A 20,484-nucleotide genomic window follows, 5' to 3' on the forward strand; every position below is an offset into this window, starting at 1 on the left:
GAATACTTTCTGCACTGTATTCACAATACTGCATTCTGATTGGCTGGGCCTGGCTCCCAAGTGGGTAGGCCTATGTCCTCCCAGGCCCACCCATGGCTGCACCCCTGCCCAGTCATGTGAAATCCATAGATTAGGGCCTAATTAATTAATTAAAATTCTGCTTTCCTTATGTGAACTGTAACTCAGTAAAATTGTGAAATTGCTGCATGTTTAATTTATATTTTTGTTCAATATATACGTATATACACACAATGCAAACAATCACACTTACAGATGGACTCATTATAAACCTAATGTCTATCAGTGAAGGAAGCCTTATCAGAATACACAATTTAAAAATCTTATAATTTGTATTCTCATACTGCTTTCATTCTCATTTGTATTCTCACACTGCTTTAATTCTCGTTTGTATTCTTATATTCACACAATACAATCTCTCCCAATGTCTCCCAATCTCTCCAAATGTCTCCCAATCTCTCCCAATCTCTCCCAATATTTCCCAATGTCTCCAAATGTCTCCCAATCTCTCCCAATCTCTCCCAATGTCTCCCAATCTCTCCAAATGTCTCCCAATCTCTCCCAATCTTTCCCAATCTCTCCCAATCTTTCCCAATCTCTCCCAATCTTTCCCAATCTCTCCCAATCTTTCCCAATGTCTCCCAATGTCTCCCAATCTTTGTCAATATTTCCCAATCTTTCCCAATCTCTCCCAATCTTTCCCAATCTCTCCCAATCCTTCTCAATATTTCCCAATCTCTCCCAATATTTCCCAATCTCTCCCAATCTTTCCCAATGTCTCCCAATCTCTCCCAATCTTTTCCAATCTCTCCCAATGTCTCCCAATCTTTCTCAATATTTCCCAATCTCTCCCAATATTTCCCAATCTCTCCCAATCTTTCCCAATGTCTCCCAATCTCTCCCAATGTTTCCCAACATCTCCCAATCTCTCCCAATGTTTCCCAATCTCTCCCAATCTTTCCCAATCTTTCCCAATGTCTCCCAATCTCTCCCAACGTCTCCCAATGGCTTACATGACTTGTTTGATAAAGATTTTTCAAATATTTTATATCCATCGATCAATATTTGTCCAACACCAGCCAAAAGACAAAGACAGTAGTACTGCCACAACAGGGCAAGAGGCCAGATTACTAAAGAGAGTGGGATGCCATACATAGAATGTTTGGCACAGCATTTGTCTGTCAGTGAGAATGCTGCATACAGTAGAGTACAGAAGAGTGGAATGTAAAAGTGAAATATGATAACAAACTGTTTGTGTTCATTCAGTGTGTCCAAAGATAATAGAGAGCATAGGCCTAGAGCAGCCCGATCACTAGAAATAGATGTTGATTTTGGGACGTTTGAAAAGGTTCTGAGGACGTCTTACTCGGTCCTTTGTCCTTATAGCTGGACTGTTTATAGTAGAAAATCATAACAAAAAACAGACAGACTAAAAGGTCAGACAGACATAGTTGACAAAAACAGCAGCCTACAACATGAAAAGAACAGACAGACAACACAACCCCTTTGTCCCAGCCATTCCAGCATTGGTTAGCATACTGTGTAGGTAAACCAGAAGTTTACATTAAAAAGTTAGCCTAAGGTCTCCTGAGTGGCACAGTGGTCTAAGGCACTGCATTGCCACTAGAGATCCTGGTTCAAGTCCAGGCTCTGTCGCAGCCAGCCGCGACCGGGAGACCCATGGTTTGGTGCACAATTGGCCCAGCGCTCTCCGGATTAGGGGAGGGTTTGGCCGGCAGGGATGTCCTTGTCCCATCGCTGTGGCGGGTCGGGCGCAGTGCACACTGACACGGTCGCCAGGTGTATGGTGTTTCCTCCGACACATTGGTGCGGTTGGCTTCCGGGTTAAGTGGGCATTGTGTCAAGAAGCAGTGCGACTTGGCTGGGTTGTGTTTCGGAGAACGCACAGCTCTCAACCTTTGCCTCTCCCGAGTCCGTTCGGGAGTGGTAGCGATGGGACAAGACTGTAACTACCAATTGGATACTAAGAAATTAGGGCGAAAAGGGGTAACAAATAAAATACAAAATAAAAAGGTTAGCCTAACTGTCGGTAAGCCAGAATCCCACAACAGAGGTTAACTGTGGGTAAGCCAGAATCCCACAACAGAGGTTAACTGTGGGTAAGCCAGAATCCCACAACAGAGGTTAACTGTGGGTAAGCCAGAATCTCACAGAGTAGAGCAAGCTGCCAAAACCTGGTAGAGAATTCCATTGTCGCAGTGGAGGCTGTTAGCCTGGACCCAGATCTGTAAATTCACAGTGACCAAGAAGTTGGCTAGACCACATACAGATCTGGGATCAGGCTAAAGGAAGGGATACTCTGCAGTGGAATATGACACTATTCTCCCAGTGGGGCAGTCATTCTGCCAGGCAGAGTCCTGTGGTTAATTAGAATGTGAGAAGAATATCAGATCTTGTTTCTGAAACTACTCCGACCAGTTACTGAAGAAAGAAAAAGACAAGCCCCTATACTCTTCACCCTGTCCCTCCTCCTCTCCCTGCTGTCATTCCGGTTCACAAGTATTAAAAATATGAGCAAAAAGAATATGTCCACCCCACGCTGCACTGGGGTGAAAAATAAGTCAGAGGGGAAAACACTGCCCCACGTCTCAGTATTAAAACCACACCATAGGGTAAACTAGTTTCATTATCAGAGTTTACACCATAGGGTAAACTAGTTTCATTATCAGTGTTTACACCATAGGCCAGGCTATGGTTTCAAATCTCAGTTTGCTTTACAGTCTAGTGTTAAGTTTACGCCCTCTGTCATTCATAAATCCCATGTATGAATATAGCGTGAACAATGATTTGGACACAAAAGTATTATCTGCATTGAAGGCTCAGGGATGATAGATTATAGAGATGTTAAACATGTTAGTATGTAGTTTACGGAGCCATCAACAGAGATCTGTTATCCAGCTCGATGAATTTAGGCCTACTGCCTCCATCGTTGAGTGAAGAGTCAGACAGCAAACATTTAGGAGCTGACAGTGGGTGACAGTGGGTGTTTTTTCTGTTTGCAGTCCTGTGAATCTGGTACCCAGCAGCTTTATTAGATATTGCTTAGTGTAGACTTGGTCAACTTTATTTATCCAGTTTGTATATCCTTGATAGGCTACCTGTAATCTCGGTTGAAAAGTGGACAGTCTGAGGGTTACTCCTACTACAAATGGTCTTCTGAGGGTTACTCCTACTACAAATGGGATTGTGGGTTCCTGGTGTAACTTGGGCAGTTGTTGTTGCCATCCTGTACCTGCCCCGCAGGTGTGATGTTCAGATGTACCGATCCTGTTCAGGTGTTGTTACACTTGGTCGCCCACTGCGAGGACGATCAGCTGTCCGTCCTGTCTCCCTGTAGCGCTGTCTTAGGCGTCTCACAGTACGGACATTGCAATGTATTGCCCTGGCCACATCTGCAGTCCTCATGTCTCCTTGCAGCATGTCTAAGGCACGTTCACGCAGATGAGCAGGGACCCTGACCATCTTTCTTTTGGTGTTTTTCAGAGTCAGTAGAAAGGCCTCTTTAGTGTCCTAAGTTTTCATAACTGTGATCTTAATTGCCTACCGTCTGTAATAGAGGTCGACCGATTAATCGGAATGGCCGTTTAATTAGGGCCGATTTCAAGTTTTCATAACAATCGGAAATCTGTATTTTTGGGCGCCGATTTAATTTTTTATTTTTAACTAGGCAAGTCAGTTAAGAACATATTCTTATTTTCAATGACGGCCTAGGAATGGTGGGTTAACTGCCTCGTTCAGGGGCAGAACGACAGATTTTCACCTTGTCAGCTCGGGGGATCCAATCTTGCAACCTTACAGTTAACTAGTCCAAATCAATAACGACCTGCCTCTCTCTCGTTGCACTCCACAAGGAGACTGCCTGTTACGCGAATGCAGTAAGCCAAGGTAAGTTGCTAGCTAGCATTAAACTTATCTTATAAAAAACAATCAATCATAATCACTAGTTAACTACACATGGTTGATGATATTACTAGATATGCATTGCATATAATCTGACTGAGCATACAAGTATCTAAGTATCTGACTGAGCGGTGGTAGGCAGAAGCAGGTGCGTAAACATTTAAACAGCACTTTCGTGCGTTTTGCCAGCAGCTCTTCGTTGTGCTTCAAGCATTACGCTGTTTATGACTTCAAGCCTATCAACTCCTGAGATGAGGCTGGTGTAACCGAAGTGAAATGGCTAGCTAGTTAGCGTTTCAAACGTCACTTGCTCTGAGCCTTCTAGTAGTTGTTCCCCTTGCTCTTCATGGTTATGCTTCGATTGTGGCTGTTGTCGTTGTGTTGCTGGTTCGAGCCCAGGGAGGAGCGAGGAGAGGGACAGAAGCTATACTGTTACACTGGCAATACTAAATACTGCCTATAAGAACATCCAATAGTCAAAGGTTAATGAAATACAAATGGTATAGAGGGAAATAGTCCTATAATTCCTATGATAACTATAACCTAAAACTTCTTACCTGGGAATATTGAAGACTCACGTTAAAAGGAACCACCAGCTTTCATATGTTCTCATGTTCGTTGCAAGGAACTGAAACGTTAGCTTTCTTACATAGCACATATTGCGCTTTTACTTTCTTCTCCAACACTTTGTTTTTGCATTATTTAAAGCAAATTGAACATGTTTCATTATTTACTTGAGCCTAAATTGATTTTATTGATGTATTATATTAACCTAAAATAAGTGTTCATTCAGTATTGTTGTAATTGTCATTTTTACAAATAAATAAATAAGAATCGGCCGATTAATTGTTATCTGCGTTTTTGGTTCTCCAATAATCAGTATCGGTGTTGAAAAATCATAATCGGTCGACCTCTAGTCTGTTGTAACGGCGTTCGTCTGTTGAAGGAAGAGAGTCGGACCGAAATGCAGCGTGTTGGTTACTCATGACTTTAATGAAAGAAAACGTGGTACATGAAATAACTGATACTAAATACAAAAACAACAGAACGGAACGTGAAACTAATTACAGCCTACCTGGTGACTACAACACAGAGACAGGAACAATCACCCACGAAATACAAAGCGAAACTAAGGCTGCCTAAATACGGTTCCCAATCCAAGACAACGAGAATCACCTGACTGATTAGGAATCGCCTCAGGCAGCCAAACCTATACCACACCCCTAATCAGCCCCGATCCCAAATAATCCAAACTCCAATACGAAAAACAACATATAAACCCATGTCACACCCTGGCCTACCCAAACATATAACAAAAACACAAAATACAATGACCAAGGCGTGACAGAACCCCCCCCCCCCCTAAGGTGCGGACTCCCGGACGCACCTCAAGAGCATAGGGAGGGTCCGGGTGGGCGTCTGTCCATGGTGGCGGTTCTGGCTCAGGACGTGGACCCCACTCCATTAATGTCCTTGTTCCTCCCCTTCGTGTCCTGGGATAATCCACCCTCTCCGCCGACCATGGCCTAACAGTCCTCACCCAGATCCGCACATAACTGAGGAGCAGCTCGTGACTGAGGGGCAGCTCGGGACAGAGGGGCATCTCGGGACAGAGGGGCAGCTCAGGACAGAGGGGCAGCTCGGGACAGAGGGGCAGCTCGGGACAGAGGGGCAGCTCGGGACAGAGGGGCAGCTCGGGACAGAAGCAGCCCCGGACTGAGGGGAAGCCCAGTACTGAGAGGAAGCCCAGTACTGAGAGGAAGCCCAGTACTGAGAGGAAGCCCAGTACTGAGAGGAAGCCCAGTACTGAGAGGAAGCCCAGTACTGAGATGAAGCTCAGGCAGGTAGTAGGCTCCGGTAAATCCTGGCTGGCTGGAGGAACTGGAAGATTCAGGTTGACAAGCAGATCTGGCAAGATTCTGGTTGTCTGGCAGATCTGGAAGAGACTGGTTGTCTGGCAGATCTGGAAGAGACTGGTTGTCTGGCAGATCTGGAAGAGACTGGTTGTCTGGCAGATCTGGAAGAGACTGGTTGTCTGGCGGCGCTGGGCTGACTGGCGGCACTGGCGGCGCTGGGCAGACTGGCGGCACTGGCGGCACTGGGCAGACTGGCGGCACTGGGCAGACTGGGAGCACCGGCGGCGCTGGGCAGACTGGGAGCACCGGCGGCGCTGGGCAGACTGGGAGCACCGGCGGCGCTGGGCAGACTGGGAGCACTGGCGGCGCTGGGCAGACTGGGAGCACTGGCGGCGCTGGGCAGACTGGGAGCACTGGCGGCGCTGGGCAGACTGGGAGCACCGGTGGCGCTGGGCAGACGGGAGACTCCGGCAGCTCAGGAGAGGAGAAAGGCTCTGGCTGCGCTAAACAAGCGGGAGACTCCAACAGCGCAGGAGAGGAGAAAAGCGCTGGCTGCGCTGAACAGGCGAGGCGCACTGAAGGCCTGGTGCGTGGTGCTGGAACTGATGGTACTGGATTGAGGACACGCACAGGAAGCCTGGTGCGGGGAGCTGCTACCGGAGGACTGGTGTGTGGAGGTGGCTCTGGATAGACCGGACCGTGCAGGCGCACTGGAGCTCTTAAGCACCGAGCCTGCCCAAGCTTACCTGGCTCGATGCCCACTCTAGCCCGGCCAATAGGAAGGGCTGGTATGTGCCGCACCGGGCTATGCTCCCGCACTGAAAACACTGTGCGCTCCATAGCATAACACAGTGCCTGCCCGGTCTCTCTAGCCCAACGGTGAGCACAGGGAGTTTGCGCAGGTCTCCTACCTGGTATAACCATACTCCCTTCTAGCCCCCCCCCAATAATTTTTTTGGGCTGCTTTTCAGGCTTCCAACCGCGTCGCCGTGCTGCCTCCTCATACCAGCGCCTCTCCGTTTTATCCGCTTCTATTTCTTCCTTGGGACGGCGATATTCTCCAGGCTGAGCCCAGGGTCCTTTCCCGTCTAATTCCTCCTCCCATGTCCAATTCTCCAAGTGGTGCAGCCTCTCCCACTGCAATTGCTCTTCACGATTAACAGGGAGAGTTGGCTCAGGTCTGAACCCTGACTCAGCCACTCTCTCTCTGCGCCCTCCCCCAATAAATAATTGCGGGTTACTTTCGGTTTTCGCTCTGCGTCGCCGTGTTTTCCTTTTTGACTCCATTCGCCTGTAGCCCTCTTCGCACTGCTGAAGCGAATCCCAGGCGGGCGCCTGCACTCTCTCTGGGTCGGCCGCCCACCTGTCTATTTCTTCCCACGTCGTATACTCCATGCCTCTACCATCCATAACGTCCTCCTTTCGCTCCTGCCAGTTTACACACTGCTCGGTCCGTGAGTGGTGGGTGATTCTGTAACGGCGTTCGTCTGTTGAAGGAAGAGAGTCGGACCGAAATGCAGCGTGTTGGTTACTTATGACCTTAATGAAAGAAAACGCGGTACATGAAATAACTGATACTAAGTACAAAAACAACAGAACGGAACGTGAAACTAATTACAGCCTATCTGGTGACTACAACACAGAGACAGGAACAATCACCCACGAAATACAAAGCGAAACTAAGGCTGCCTAAATACAGTTCCCAATCCAAGACAACGAGAATCACCTGACTGATTAGGAATCGCCTCAGGCAGCCAAACCTATACCACACCCCTAATAAGCCGCGATCCCAAATAATCCAAACCCCAATACGAAAAACAACATATAAACCCATGTCACACCCTGGCCTACCCAAACATATAACAAAAACACAAAATACAATGACCAAGGCGTAACATCTGTAAGCTGTTAGTGTCTTTACAGTGTCTTTACGACAGTTCCACAGGTGCATGTTCATTAATTGTTTATGGTTCATTGAACGAGCATGGGAAATAGTGAACAATGAAGATCTGTGGAGTTATTTGAATATTTACGAATTATCTTTGAAAGACAGGGTCCTAAAAAAGGGACGTTTATTTTTTTGCTGAGTTTATAAATATAGGACAAAACACACATCACGACAAGAGCCAACACAACACTACATAAAGAGAGACCTAAAACAACAACATAGCAAGGCAGCAACACATGACAACACAGAATGGTAGCAACACAACAACAACATGGTAGCAACACAACATGGTAGCAACACAACATGGTAGCAACACAAAACATGGTACAAACATCACTGGGCACAGACAACAGCACAAAGGGCAACGAGGTAGAGACAACAATACATCACACAAAGCAGCCACAACAGTCAGTAAGAGTGTCCATGATTGAGTCTTTGAATGAAGAGATTGAGATACAACTGTCCAGTTTGAGTGTTTGTTGCAGCTCGTTCCAGTCGCTAGCTGCAGCGAACTGAAAAGAGGAGCGAACCAGGGATGTGTGTGCTTTGGGGACCTTTAACAGAATGTGACTGGCAGAACAGGTGTTGTATGTGGAGGATGAGGGCTGCAGTAGATATCTCAGATAGGAGGGAGTATAATCCTTCTACAGATATAATCATCCTACAGATGTCATAGTTGGTACTCGTAACAGTCTATTCTATTCTTGGCCGTGTTTATGTGCAAAGTGAATGTGGTGATTAGCTACCCAACACACGGCACTGGAGTGCCAATTCTGGGATCAAAAGGCTCCTGAACAGCTTCTACTCCCAAGCCATTAGACTGCTGAACAGCTTCTACCCCCAAGCCATTAGACTGCTGAACAGCTTCTACCCCCATAGCCTCGTTATTTTATTGTGTTACTTTTTAAATAGATTTTTTATAAACGTTTTTAAACAATTCTGCATCGTTGGTTAAGGGCTTGTAAGTAAATATTTCATGGTTGTATTCTTACATCCAGAAACAAACCCTTTGCCCTTGACCTGCCCATCTCCTTTGCACTGTGAAGATCTGGGGCGGTATCTAGCATCTGAGAGTAAATGTGATCTAGGATCAGGTCCCACCTGCCCATTTAATCAGAGTAGAGGTAACATAGTAAATGTAAATTTGGGTCCCTATAATTTTTTACAATTTATCCATTAATTTACCAGGTAAACTGACTGAGAACATGTTCTCATTTACAGCAACGACCTGGGGAATAGTTACAGGGGAGAGGAGGGGGATGAATGAGCCAATTGTAAACTGGGATTATTAGGTGGCCGTGAATGGTTTGAGGGCCAGATTGGGAATTTAGCCAGGACACCGGGGTTAACACCCCTACTCTTACGATAAGTGCCATGGGATCTTTAATGACCTCAGAGAGTCAGGACACCCGTTTAACGTATCATCCGAAAGACGGCACCCTACACAGGGCAGTGTCACTGCCCTGGGGCATTGAGATATTTTTTAGACAAGAGAAAAGAGTGCCTTTTACTCACCCTCCAACACCACTTCCAGCAGCATCTGGTCTCCCATCCAGGGACTAACCAGGACCAACCCTGCTTAGCTTCAGAAGCAAGCCAGCAGTGGTATGCAGGGTGGTATGCTGCTGGCCTTATTAAAATATGTTACATTTCATATGGTATGTATTCATTTGTGGATGCCAACATTCATTTTGTATGATATGTTACAAAATACAATTTGTATGATATGTCACAAATTGCAATTCATACAATATTGTACGATAACCTACTGTCTATTGTAACAAAACAGTTTCCCAGATTCACATTAACTATGTTACGTGTAGTCTATGAGACCAGACTGATACAATGTTCAAAATGTATGCATAAAACATCATTCCTACTCTGAGACACTTTATAAAAAAGGGCACTAAAAGTATGACCAATGTGGTGAAATGCACACAATGTCCAGAGCCACTATGAAAAGCATACAATTTAACTCTTTATCATCACAGGACTTTGTCTTTTGATTTCAACATAACTAAGCCCTAAAACTCTCAAAAGTGCAACCGTTTCTATGCTGTGTTATTTTCTACATTTTCTCAGTGACAAGGGTATTTTATACATGCTTACTCTCTCCAGCAGTTTTATAGCTATAATTTACAGGCCTGATTTGAATTGCAGACAACCTGTGTATTGCGGGTGGGCTGTAGCCTAACTACAACTGAGGAATGATGTAATGTTAATGGTGTAATAACTGCCTAACAACACAGGCCATAGCCAGCCCTGAGAACAGTCATCAAGTTCTGGTGTACAGCCACTGAGTGGCTGCCAAAGCTATTACTTCAAAGAGATAATGAACTTACTTGATCTATTTCGATGGTGAGCATTGATTTATCTATTTAACCTTTATTTGATCAGGGATTCATACTGAGAGCAAGGTCTAAATGACAGACACTACACACATCGATATAAATACAAAACGCAGAAAGAAAAACACACTCATGAAAAACAAACACATTCATCAGTAATAAGGTCCTCAATCAGCTGTCTGAATTACCCCTAGAGACACCAGAACATCACATTCATCAGTAATGAGGTCCTCAACCAGCTGTCTGAATTACCCCTAGAGACACCAGAACATCACATTCATCAGTAATAAGGTCCTCAATCAGCTGTCTGAATTACCCAAGAGGCACCAGAACATCACATTCATCAGTAATAAGGTCCTCAATCAGCTGTCTGAATTACCCAAGAGGCACCAGAACATCACATTCATCAGTAATAAGGTCCTCAATCAGCTGTCTGAATTACCCAAGAGGCACCAGAACATCACATTCATCAGTAATAAGGTCCTCAATCAGCTGTCTGAATTACCCAAGAGGCACCAATACATAAACTGTAATAACATTTTGAAGATTGTTCCATAAATAAGTTGGAAGAAACCTAGAATGAGTTGGCCTGCTCCAGTGTTCTCACTAGGAAGTGACAGACAACCAGACAGACAACAGGTTAGCTTAGCTAGCTAGGCTGGGCAAACCTCCCAAATGACCATAGGTTCTTCATCAATTCCAAGTACACTTCCTTTCAATTATTAAATATTCGAGTCGTATTTGTGGCTGCAAAGACTCTGGCATGGCCGGGCGAGTGTTATGTTCAAGAAAGAGTTGATGAATGTAATGATATGAGTTCAAAAAACAGACAGTACCTCTCAAATATTATTCTGACCGCAAAGATCCCCAAAGCCAGCGGTAAAGCAGAGAGCAAGTGACTGGCTTTAGGATACTCCACCCCGGGCGCTGGGTCTGCAAGGTCCGCCCAAGTCACATTATGTGGGAGCCAAAATCTCTCGTTCCAAAACCAGGCTGAAAGAGCAGCCATGGTCACCAAAAGTGGTTTCAATTAAATAAATATATCCTAAGGAAAAACTTGAGAAACGTTTCCACCGCCGTCCCTCCGTTTCGTGATGGAGTTCTTGGATTAAGGAAGTGAATTGGGCCACGACCCACCTCCCGCCCGCTATTCAGAGAGGTATATCATTGATGGAATACTGTTACTTTGCCAGTCCGCAGCGTTCTTTTCAAAATAAAAGGTAATCAATAATAATCCGAGATTAAAATCGTGTGCCCAATATAGGTGAATGTGTGATGTATGTAGAAAATGGTCTTGTCCCCCCCAGACGTGACTTTAAAAGTTTGAAGAGAAGGTCACCACCAAGCGGCCATCCATAGTATTACAAGGGAGACGTTCTGAAATGTCATGGTTACCCCACATTTCAATTAAACGACAGCAAGAGACCCATACAGCGCCATCTCACACCACGTGTGAATTCATAGTCGGGTGAGCGTACCATGATCATCTAACGTAGTTATTCTATTAGACCAAAATAAATTCCCAACCATGTGGATTGACTTCAAATTAAATGTTTGCCGACAATTGTTCTCATCAGCAGCCTACACTTTAGCCTAATGCACCATATCCGATAACCATATCTTAAGGACATTATCAACATACATATTTAACTTATTCATCGTCTGTTATCAACATTATATGGGTATATATGGGTATTCATATCCATATGTATAATAATCGAATGCTAAATTGCAGGTTTTGCAGAATATATTGTTTTCTGCAAAGAGAGCGCCCCAGCAGGTTATTGGCGTGCTCGTTTTTTTAAGCAATATTCTGATTTTGAATTGTTTATATTTTCTGGTTGTCTCTCCCCTTTAAAGTCTAAGGGATATGGGCATTCTAAACCAAATGTCTTTCTGTCCATTTCTACACAGCACTGACACATTACTGACACAATGCCTAGTGACAATGGCATCAATGATACATGGAGAATCAGTTGGAACAGAACAGGGGTTATTAGTTATTACAGCAGCCCAGGAAGGAGGTATGTTTTATTACAGCAGCCCAGGAAGGAGGTATGTTTTATTACAGCAGCCCAGGAAGGAGGTATGTTTTATTACAGCAGCCCAGGAAGGAGGTATGTTTTATTACAGCAGCCCAGGAAGGAGGTACGTTTTATTACAGCAGCCCAGGAAGGAGGTACGTTTTATTACAGCAGCCCAGGAAGGAGGTACAGCAGCCCAGGAAGGAGGTATGTTTTATTACAGCAGCCCAGGAAGGAGGTATGTTTTATTACAGCAGCCCAGGAAGGAGGTATGTTTTATTACAGCAGCCCAGGAAGGAGGTATGTTTTATTACAGCAGCCCAGGAAGGAGGTATGTTTTATTACAGCAGCCCAGGAAGGAGGTATGTTTTATTACAGCAGCCCAGGAAGGAGGTATGTTTTATTACAGAAGCCCAGGAAGGAGGTATGTTTTATTATTATTACAGCAGCCCAGGAAGGAGGTATGTTTTATTACAGCAGCCCAGGAAGGAGGTATGTTTTATTACAGCAGCCCAGGAAGGAGGTATGTTTTATTACAGCAGCCCAGGAAGGAGGTACGTTTTATTACAGCAGGCCAGGAAGGAGGTACGTTTTATTACAGCAGCCCAGGAAGGAGGTATGTTTTATTACAGCAGCCCAGGAAGGAGGTACGTTTTATTACAGCAGCCCAGGAAGGAGGTATGTTTTATTACAGCAGCCCAGGAAGGAGGTACGTTTTATTACAGCAGCCCAGGAAGGGAGAGATATTTTCCTCTCCCTTTTCTTCGGATTAATTTCCAACAGAGATGAGTTAGATGCAATCATCCAAACAGCTCCTCATGTCTCCCTCCCTCCTCCGGCTGGTTCCAACATCTAAAGCATCCCAGCATCCTTCAGTCAGTTACATGTGTTCAGGGTGCTTCTGTAAAACGTCTGATGAACTCTTTGATGGGGTGTCCATGGGAATAGATTTGATTGACAGCATTGAACAAGGGGAACCTGGAGGAAGGATAGAGGGGATAACAGTTTTAGATCCACACTATAGGGCCTACCCGAACCCTAGGTTGAAGATACCCAGGTTAGGACAAGTTATGGTTCCATGTGGAAGCTTTTTGAAAATGAACAGATTCATGGGACCACCTGTTGCTAAGTAGCGTAGCTAGTCCCATTGTTTAGAATGCTTCCTCATTTATGCAAAGAGTTATGGGATATTAGAATCCTCTTGTCTTAACCTGTCGTCTTCAACCTTGTCTGAACCGTACAGTCCTGGCTCATATATTGTCTTTCACATAGTTCTTTCAGGCACAGTTCCAGAAATTATGGCTCGGTTCGGTAGTGTGAAAAGGTTATAAGATCGGTTTATACATGTCATTCGGATGTTCAATTAAGTACATTGTTACGAATGACTCATCAGCACCTAGCATCCCTTTCAATCTGCACACTCCACTCCCCATACCCCAGGATGGTGCCTGAGAGTGTAGGGGTACCATAATCCGGCCTCTCAAAATCTCTCTGACCTGTGGACCTATTTGCTTAGAGGCACGTTGTCAGGGGCATGACACCTGACAGCTCTTCTCACTGTGCAGGTCAGTGTCTCCTCACTTGTGGACTTGTGGGATGGAGTGTTACTTGTGTGTTTACTATTTACTGTTGGTCGTAGTTACTAATAGTTCCTGGCCTATCTATCCTAGAAACATAACTCGTTCTCAGAAGATTCTGAAGTCAAACTCATCCACTATATATTCATATACTGTAACTGTAACTCACTTGTCCACAAGGCCCTTCTTCTTCAGAATGTGGTTGACTTCAGCTGCAGTGGCTGGACCCTGGAGCTTCTGACCATTCAACATCTCCTTCTCCAACTCCTCAATTGTCTACAAATTGTGTACATTCGTTTTTTTATTGAGAAAAGACGAGAGCGAGAGAGCACCACAGAGAGAGAGAGAGAGCAACAGAGCCAAGACCACACTACCAACAGGCTGGCTCAGAGGTATGGGTTACTGAGCTAAAGGAGCAGCCCCCCAGCTACACCACCTCCAGCCCAGTCACAGAGCTTCTACCGGACCAGATCGACCATTGCAGGACCCAGCTGAAGACCTCTGTCCAGGAGCTGAGAGAGAGCCTTACCACAGTGCTTAAGGAGGTAAAGGCCACCATAAAGAGAGAGCTAGTGCAGGAAAAGGAAGAGATGGTAAAGGAGTTGTCTATCATCAAGAGGGTGCTGCATCACAGAGAACAGACTGTAGAGACTCCTAGAGAGAAGCTGCAGCCCATCGCCACCCCAAACACCCACCCTGACCTATTGTTATAATGTTCCATATTGTTATAGTGTTCCATATTGTTATAGTGTTCTATATTGTTATAATGTTCTATATTGTTATAGTGTTCCATATTGTTATAGTGTTCTATATTGTTACAGTGTTCTATATTGTTATAGTGTTCCATATTGTAAAATGTTCCATATTGTTACAGTGTTCTATATTGTTATAATGTTCTATATTGTTATAGTGTTCCATATTGTTATAGTGTTCTATATTGTTATAGTGTTCTATATTGTTATAGTGTTCCATATTGTTATAGTGTTCTATATTGTTATAGTGTTCTATATTGTTATAGTGTTCCATATCGTTATAGTGTTCCATATTGTTATAGTGTTCCATATTGTTATAGTGTTCTATATTGTTATAGTGTTCTATATTGTTATAGTGTTCCATATTGTTATAGTGTTCTATATTGTTTTCGTGTTCTATATTGTTATAGTGTTCTATATTGTTATAGTGTTCCATATTGTTATAGTGTTCTATACTGTTATAGTGTTCCATATTGTTATAGTATTCTATATTGTTAGTGTTCCATATTGTTATAGTGTTCTATATTGTTTTCGTGTTCTATATTGTTATAGTGTTCTATATTGTTATAGTGTTCCATATTGTTATAGTGTTCTATACTGTTATAGTGTTCCATATTGTTATAGTATTCTATATTGTTAGTGTTCCATATTGTTATAGTGTTCTATATTGTTTTCGTGTTCTATAAATATATATAAATTAAAAAAATGTTCTATATTGTTATAGTGTTCTATATTGTTATATTGTTATAGTGTTCCATATTGTTATAGTGTTATAGTGTTCTATACTGTTATAGTGTTCCATATTGTTATAGTATTCTATATTGTTAGTGTTGCATATTGTTATAGTGTTCTATATTGTTATCATGTTCTATACTGTTATAGTGTTCTATATTGTTATAGTGTTCTATATTGTTATAGTGTCCTATATTGTTTTTGTGTTCTATATTGTTATAGTGTTCTATATTGTTATCATGTTCTATACTGTTAGTGTACTATAGTGTTATAGTGTTCTATACTGTTATAGTGTTCCATATTGTTATTGTGTTCCATATTGTTAGTGTTCCATATTGTTATTGTGTTCCATATTGTTATAGTGTTCCATATTGTTCCATATTGTTCCATGTCCATATCCAGCCTTGTCTCAGGATGGTAAGTTGGTGGTTGAAGATATCCCTCTAGTGGTGTGGGGGCTGTGCTTTGGCAAAGTGGGTGGGGTTATATCCTTCCTGTTTGGCCCTGTCCGGGGGTGTCCTCAGATGGGGCCACAGTGTCTCCTGACCCCTCCTGTCTCAGCCTCCAGTATTTATGCTGCAGTAGTTTATGTGTCGGGGGGCTAGGGTCAGTTTGTTATATCTGGAGTACTTCTCCTGTCCTATTCGGTGTCCTGTGTGAATCTAAGTGTGCGTTCTCTAATTCTCTCCTCTCTTTCTCTCTCTCACTCGGAGGACCTGAGCCCTAGGACCATGCCCCAGGACTACCTGCCATGACTCCTCCTTGCTGTCCCCAGTCCACCTGACCGTGCTGCTGCTCCAGTTTCAACTGTTCTGCCTTATTATTTGACCATGCTGGTCATTTATGAACATTTGAACATCTTGGCCATGTTCTGTTATAATCTCCACCCGGCACAGCCAGAAGAGGACTGGCCACCCCTCATAGCCTGGTTCCTCTCTAGGTTTCTTCCTAGGTTTTGGCCTTTCTAGGGAGTTTTTCCTAGCCACCGTGCTTCTACACCTGCATTGCTTGCTGTTTGGATGTTTTAGGCTGGGTTTCTGTACCTTGAGATATCAGCTGATGTACGAAGGGCTATATAAATACATTTGATTTGGATTGTTATAGTGTTCTATATTGTTAGTGTTCCATATTGTTATAGTATAGTGTTCTATATTGTTATAGTGTTCTATATTGTTATAGTGTTCTATATTGTTATAGTGTTCCATATTGTTATAGTATAGTGTTCTATATTGTTATAGTGTTCTATATTGTTAGTGTTCCATATTGTTATAGTGTTCTATATTGTTAGTGTTCCATATTGTTATAGTATAGTGTTCTATACTGTTATAGTGTTCCATATTGTTATAGTGTTCCATATTGTTATAGTGTTCTATATTGTTAGTGTTCCATATTGTTATAGTATAGTGTTCTATATTGTTATAGTGTGTTCTATATTGTTATAGTGTTCTATATTGTTATAGTGTTCTATATTGTTAGTGTTCTATATTGTTAGTGTTCCATATTGTTATAGTATAGTGTTCTATATTGTTATAGTGTTCTATATTGTTATAGTATAGTGTTCTATATTGTTATAGTGTTCTATACTGTTATAGTGTTCCATATTGTTATAGTGTTCCTAACTTTGAAGTTAACGTTCTTAGCTTAATCCTTTGAAAATAGACACGTAAAAATATTGTGGATTGTGCATCTTCAATATGTACCTATTGGTCATCTTTAGTGCATTTAACCATATGTCACAAGTAAAACTCTTGGGTAGCAGGTTGATACAATTCCATGTTTGGAAATGCCACACTTTCCTTATTTTATTTATTTTAAGAGGACTATTTCTAAACAGATTAGCAATAGTTTGCCTTAGAAAGACATCTCAATAAATACAGGTACTCATCCTTTAACAGACTTCGCCGTTAGAACAAGTGAGGCTATGACCTAGTATGATTAGGATCATTTCAAGAGCAAAAGGTTCATTGAAGCAATACATATAGTTTGGCGATTTTAGGGGACCCAGAAAACCCATCCTTAACCTCTCACAAGAACAGCTGTCCAGGAAAAACTCCTGGCCCTATAAACATGATATGTTCACCTGTGGGCCAATTACCAGATCCGTCCCCTGGTTGTTATACCATCAAGTGCATCAACCCTCTTCTCACAGGAACGAGTCAGGTGTGTGTGGTGTTCATAAGAATCCCAGAACTAAACTGTGATGCTGAACATTAGGCAGGTAACAACATCCATGGAAAGACTGCCAGTTTTTGCATCAAATGGTAGAAAACCAGCTTTAAAATCATCCATTCATAACTGAGAAGTTATCATGAAGATATCCTTTATTATAGCATAGGATTAAAACATACAGGGAAAAATAGGTTTGGTCAATAAGAGAAAAATACAATTTAAGTCTAAAGATTTCAATCAGTCTTCAGTATCATCCTTTACAGGATTGGGGGCAATTCAGGATAATCAGAGGATGGATGGAAAATACACTTTAATATTGAAGAAAAAAAATCCCCATTGAAAATAGATGTCGCTTAATTTCAATTCACTTGACTATTGAACTGATAATGAATAGAGTCCAACCATGAAACTTCATACATCCTTTACATGTCATCATATCTAAACAGCAATACAACACGCGGAAGCTTTCGATCATACTATCAAAAAATATGAAATTCTTCAATATGTCACATCTACTAAGTGAACCCAGCTCTATGCTCATCTTCCTCGGTGTTGATGGCGTCTGCACACTAACAAATACTAAAGATGAAATCCCAGAAGAAGTCTTCTTAACCGAACAGTAGAACCTTGAAGGTTGTTCTCTCTTCCAGACGGGGTCAACAAGCAACTTCAGCTTGCTGTTAGGTTATAGAGAATGTTCTGGATTAAACCATTGGTGTCACTTGAAGGGGAACGTCTTGGGAAAACTAATCGGAGCATTAGACAATGAGTCAAAATGATGGTCTGCCCTTTAAAAACAGACATTTTTCCTTCACATCAAACCAGATTATTCTGCTCAGTATTTACAAAACTAGATTCGACTTGAGGTTATTACTGCTAACACTACTTCCTTAAGGTTTAACTTCTAACAATACAAGCTTTAATATAATTCATAGTTTCGAAACATAAAAAAAGATAATTAACAAACAAAAAAAAAGCATCACAAAAATAGTTTAAAATGAAATGGCCCCTTAAATGATTAACTAAACCAACAGACTGAATCTTCACAATATTGTGAAGCCCGGCTGCCATCACCATACTTTGAAGTGTTCAGGGGAGAATTTTTGAGGTACACAATATTCTACAACAAGAATTCTAGAATAGTCTTGAACCACTAAGAACCGGACAGCCAGCACACCAATAACAGACCACTGAATTACTCACAACCCTATCAATACCAAACAAACACTGAAAAATCTATTCCAGACCAAAGCCAGAATGGTAGTGTGTGTAGTCTATCACCTAATCAGTTATGAGTTAGTATGGACTCAGAGCAGGTTAGAGACAGTCAAAGTATTTAAAATTAACCCAATGCTCTTTCACAAATGGCCAAATGTTAAGACTTAAAATACTCAATATTAGTTATGGTGGAGTAGCATCAATACTTAGTTGGGGGTCATTTCAACCTCACTTAGGCCTGAATATAGATTCAAGATTGGCGACTTGAGAGTTCAGCCCCAAAAGGGAATGCATTGAGGTAAGGCATAGAGAGAGACCATTGAGAAAAGAATAAGTCAAAAGATCTTTTAGCGGGACAAATATGAAGAGATAAGAAGTAAAAATCTAACATTGATATATAACCATAACAGCCTGCTAGGTGACTTTCAAAAAGATATCCTATAGTTACCACCAGCAGTAAAGCAGATGTATATCAAAGATGTTTTTCTAAAATCGGGGGTGTATTAATGAATGTCCCACACTTCTCTTCCTCCTCCCAGAGAGAATGGCCACTTGTTCATCTGTTGGCCTGTTTTTCTTCAACATCTTCATCTCTAAGTGTTTCTGATTCCCAGGGCTTGTTCCAGCTCCTGCCTCCTCTGCTGGACCTGAAATACATTTATTTATTTATTTAATATATATATATATATATATATATATAATATATATATATAAATAATATATGTGTTATATATATATATATAATATAAATATAATATAGAAATGGACAGCCAGCACAGCAATAAAAGACCACTGAATACATATATATCGTGTTCTATATTGTTATACCACGGTACACACACACCACGGCGTACACGCACACACACACCACAGCACGCACACACACCACGGCGTACACGCACACATACACACACCACGGCACGCACACACACGCACACACACACACACCACGGCACACACACACACACACACACCACGGCACACACACACGCACACCACACGGTACGCACACCACACGGTACGCACACCACACGGTACGCACACCACACGGTACGCACACACACACACACGGTACACACACACACACACGGTACACACACACACACGGTACACACACACACACACGGTACACACACGGTACACACGGTACACACACACACACACACACACACCACTGTACACACACACACACACACCACTGTACACACACACCACTGTACACACACACACACACCACGGTACACACACACACACAACACGGTACACACACACACACCACTGTACACACACACACCACTGTACACACACCCACACCCACACACCACACACACACACACACACCCACACACCACTGTACACACACACACCACTGTACACACACACACACACCACTGTACACACACACACACACCACTGTACACACACACACACACCACTGTACACACACACACACACCACTGTACACACACACACACACCACTGTACACACACCACTGTACACACACCACTGTACACACACCACACACACACCACACACACACACCACTGTACACACACCACTGTACACACACCACTGTACACACACACACACACACACACACACACACCACTGTACACACACACACACACACACACACACACACACACACACACACACACACACACACACACACACACACACACACACACACACACACACACACACACACACACACACACACACACACACACACACAACACGGTACACACACACACCACTGTACACACACACACACCACGGTACACACACACACACACACACCACGGTACACACACACACACACACACCACGGTACACACACACACACACACACACGGTACACGCACACACACACAACACGGTACACGATACACACACACACAACACGGTACACGGTACACA

At 43.0% G+C, this 20,484-nt stretch overlaps 2 protein-coding genes across 2 annotated transcripts in view; both read right to left on the reverse strand.

Moving 5' to 3' along the window:
* Positions 1 to 11,392, reverse strand: part of LOC124018470 (ceramide synthase 5-like) — a 41,461-nt gene extending 30,069 nt beyond the window's left edge. The window contains exon 1 of the mRNA XM_046333802.1: positions 10,928 to 11,392. Within this exon, the coding sequence (XP_046189758.1) occupies positions 10,928 to 11,100 (173 nt within the window). The 5' untranslated portion in view covers positions 11,101 to 11,392. The remainder of the gene's footprint in view (positions 1 to 10,927) is intronic.
* Positions 11,393 to 17,479: 6,087 nt separating this feature from the next.
* LOC124025806 (SWI/SNF-related matrix-associated actin-dependent regulator of chromatin subfamily D member 1-like) overlaps positions 17,480 to 20,484 on the reverse strand; it is a 46,109-nt gene continuing 43,104 nt past the window's right edge. The window contains exon 12 of the mRNA XM_046339132.1: positions 17,480 to 19,210. Coding sequence (XP_046195088.1) covers positions 19,157 to 19,210 — 54 coding nt within the window. The 3' untranslated portion in view covers positions 17,480 to 19,156. The remainder of the gene's footprint in view (positions 19,211 to 20,484) is intronic.

This window comes from Oncorhynchus gorbuscha, linkage group LG03 (assembly GCF_021184085.1).
Source record: "Oncorhynchus gorbuscha isolate QuinsamMale2020 ecotype Even-year linkage group LG03, OgorEven_v1.0, whole genome shotgun sequence".
Taxonomy (NCBI): Eukaryota; Metazoa; Chordata; class Actinopteri; order Salmoniformes; family Salmonidae; genus Oncorhynchus; species Oncorhynchus gorbuscha.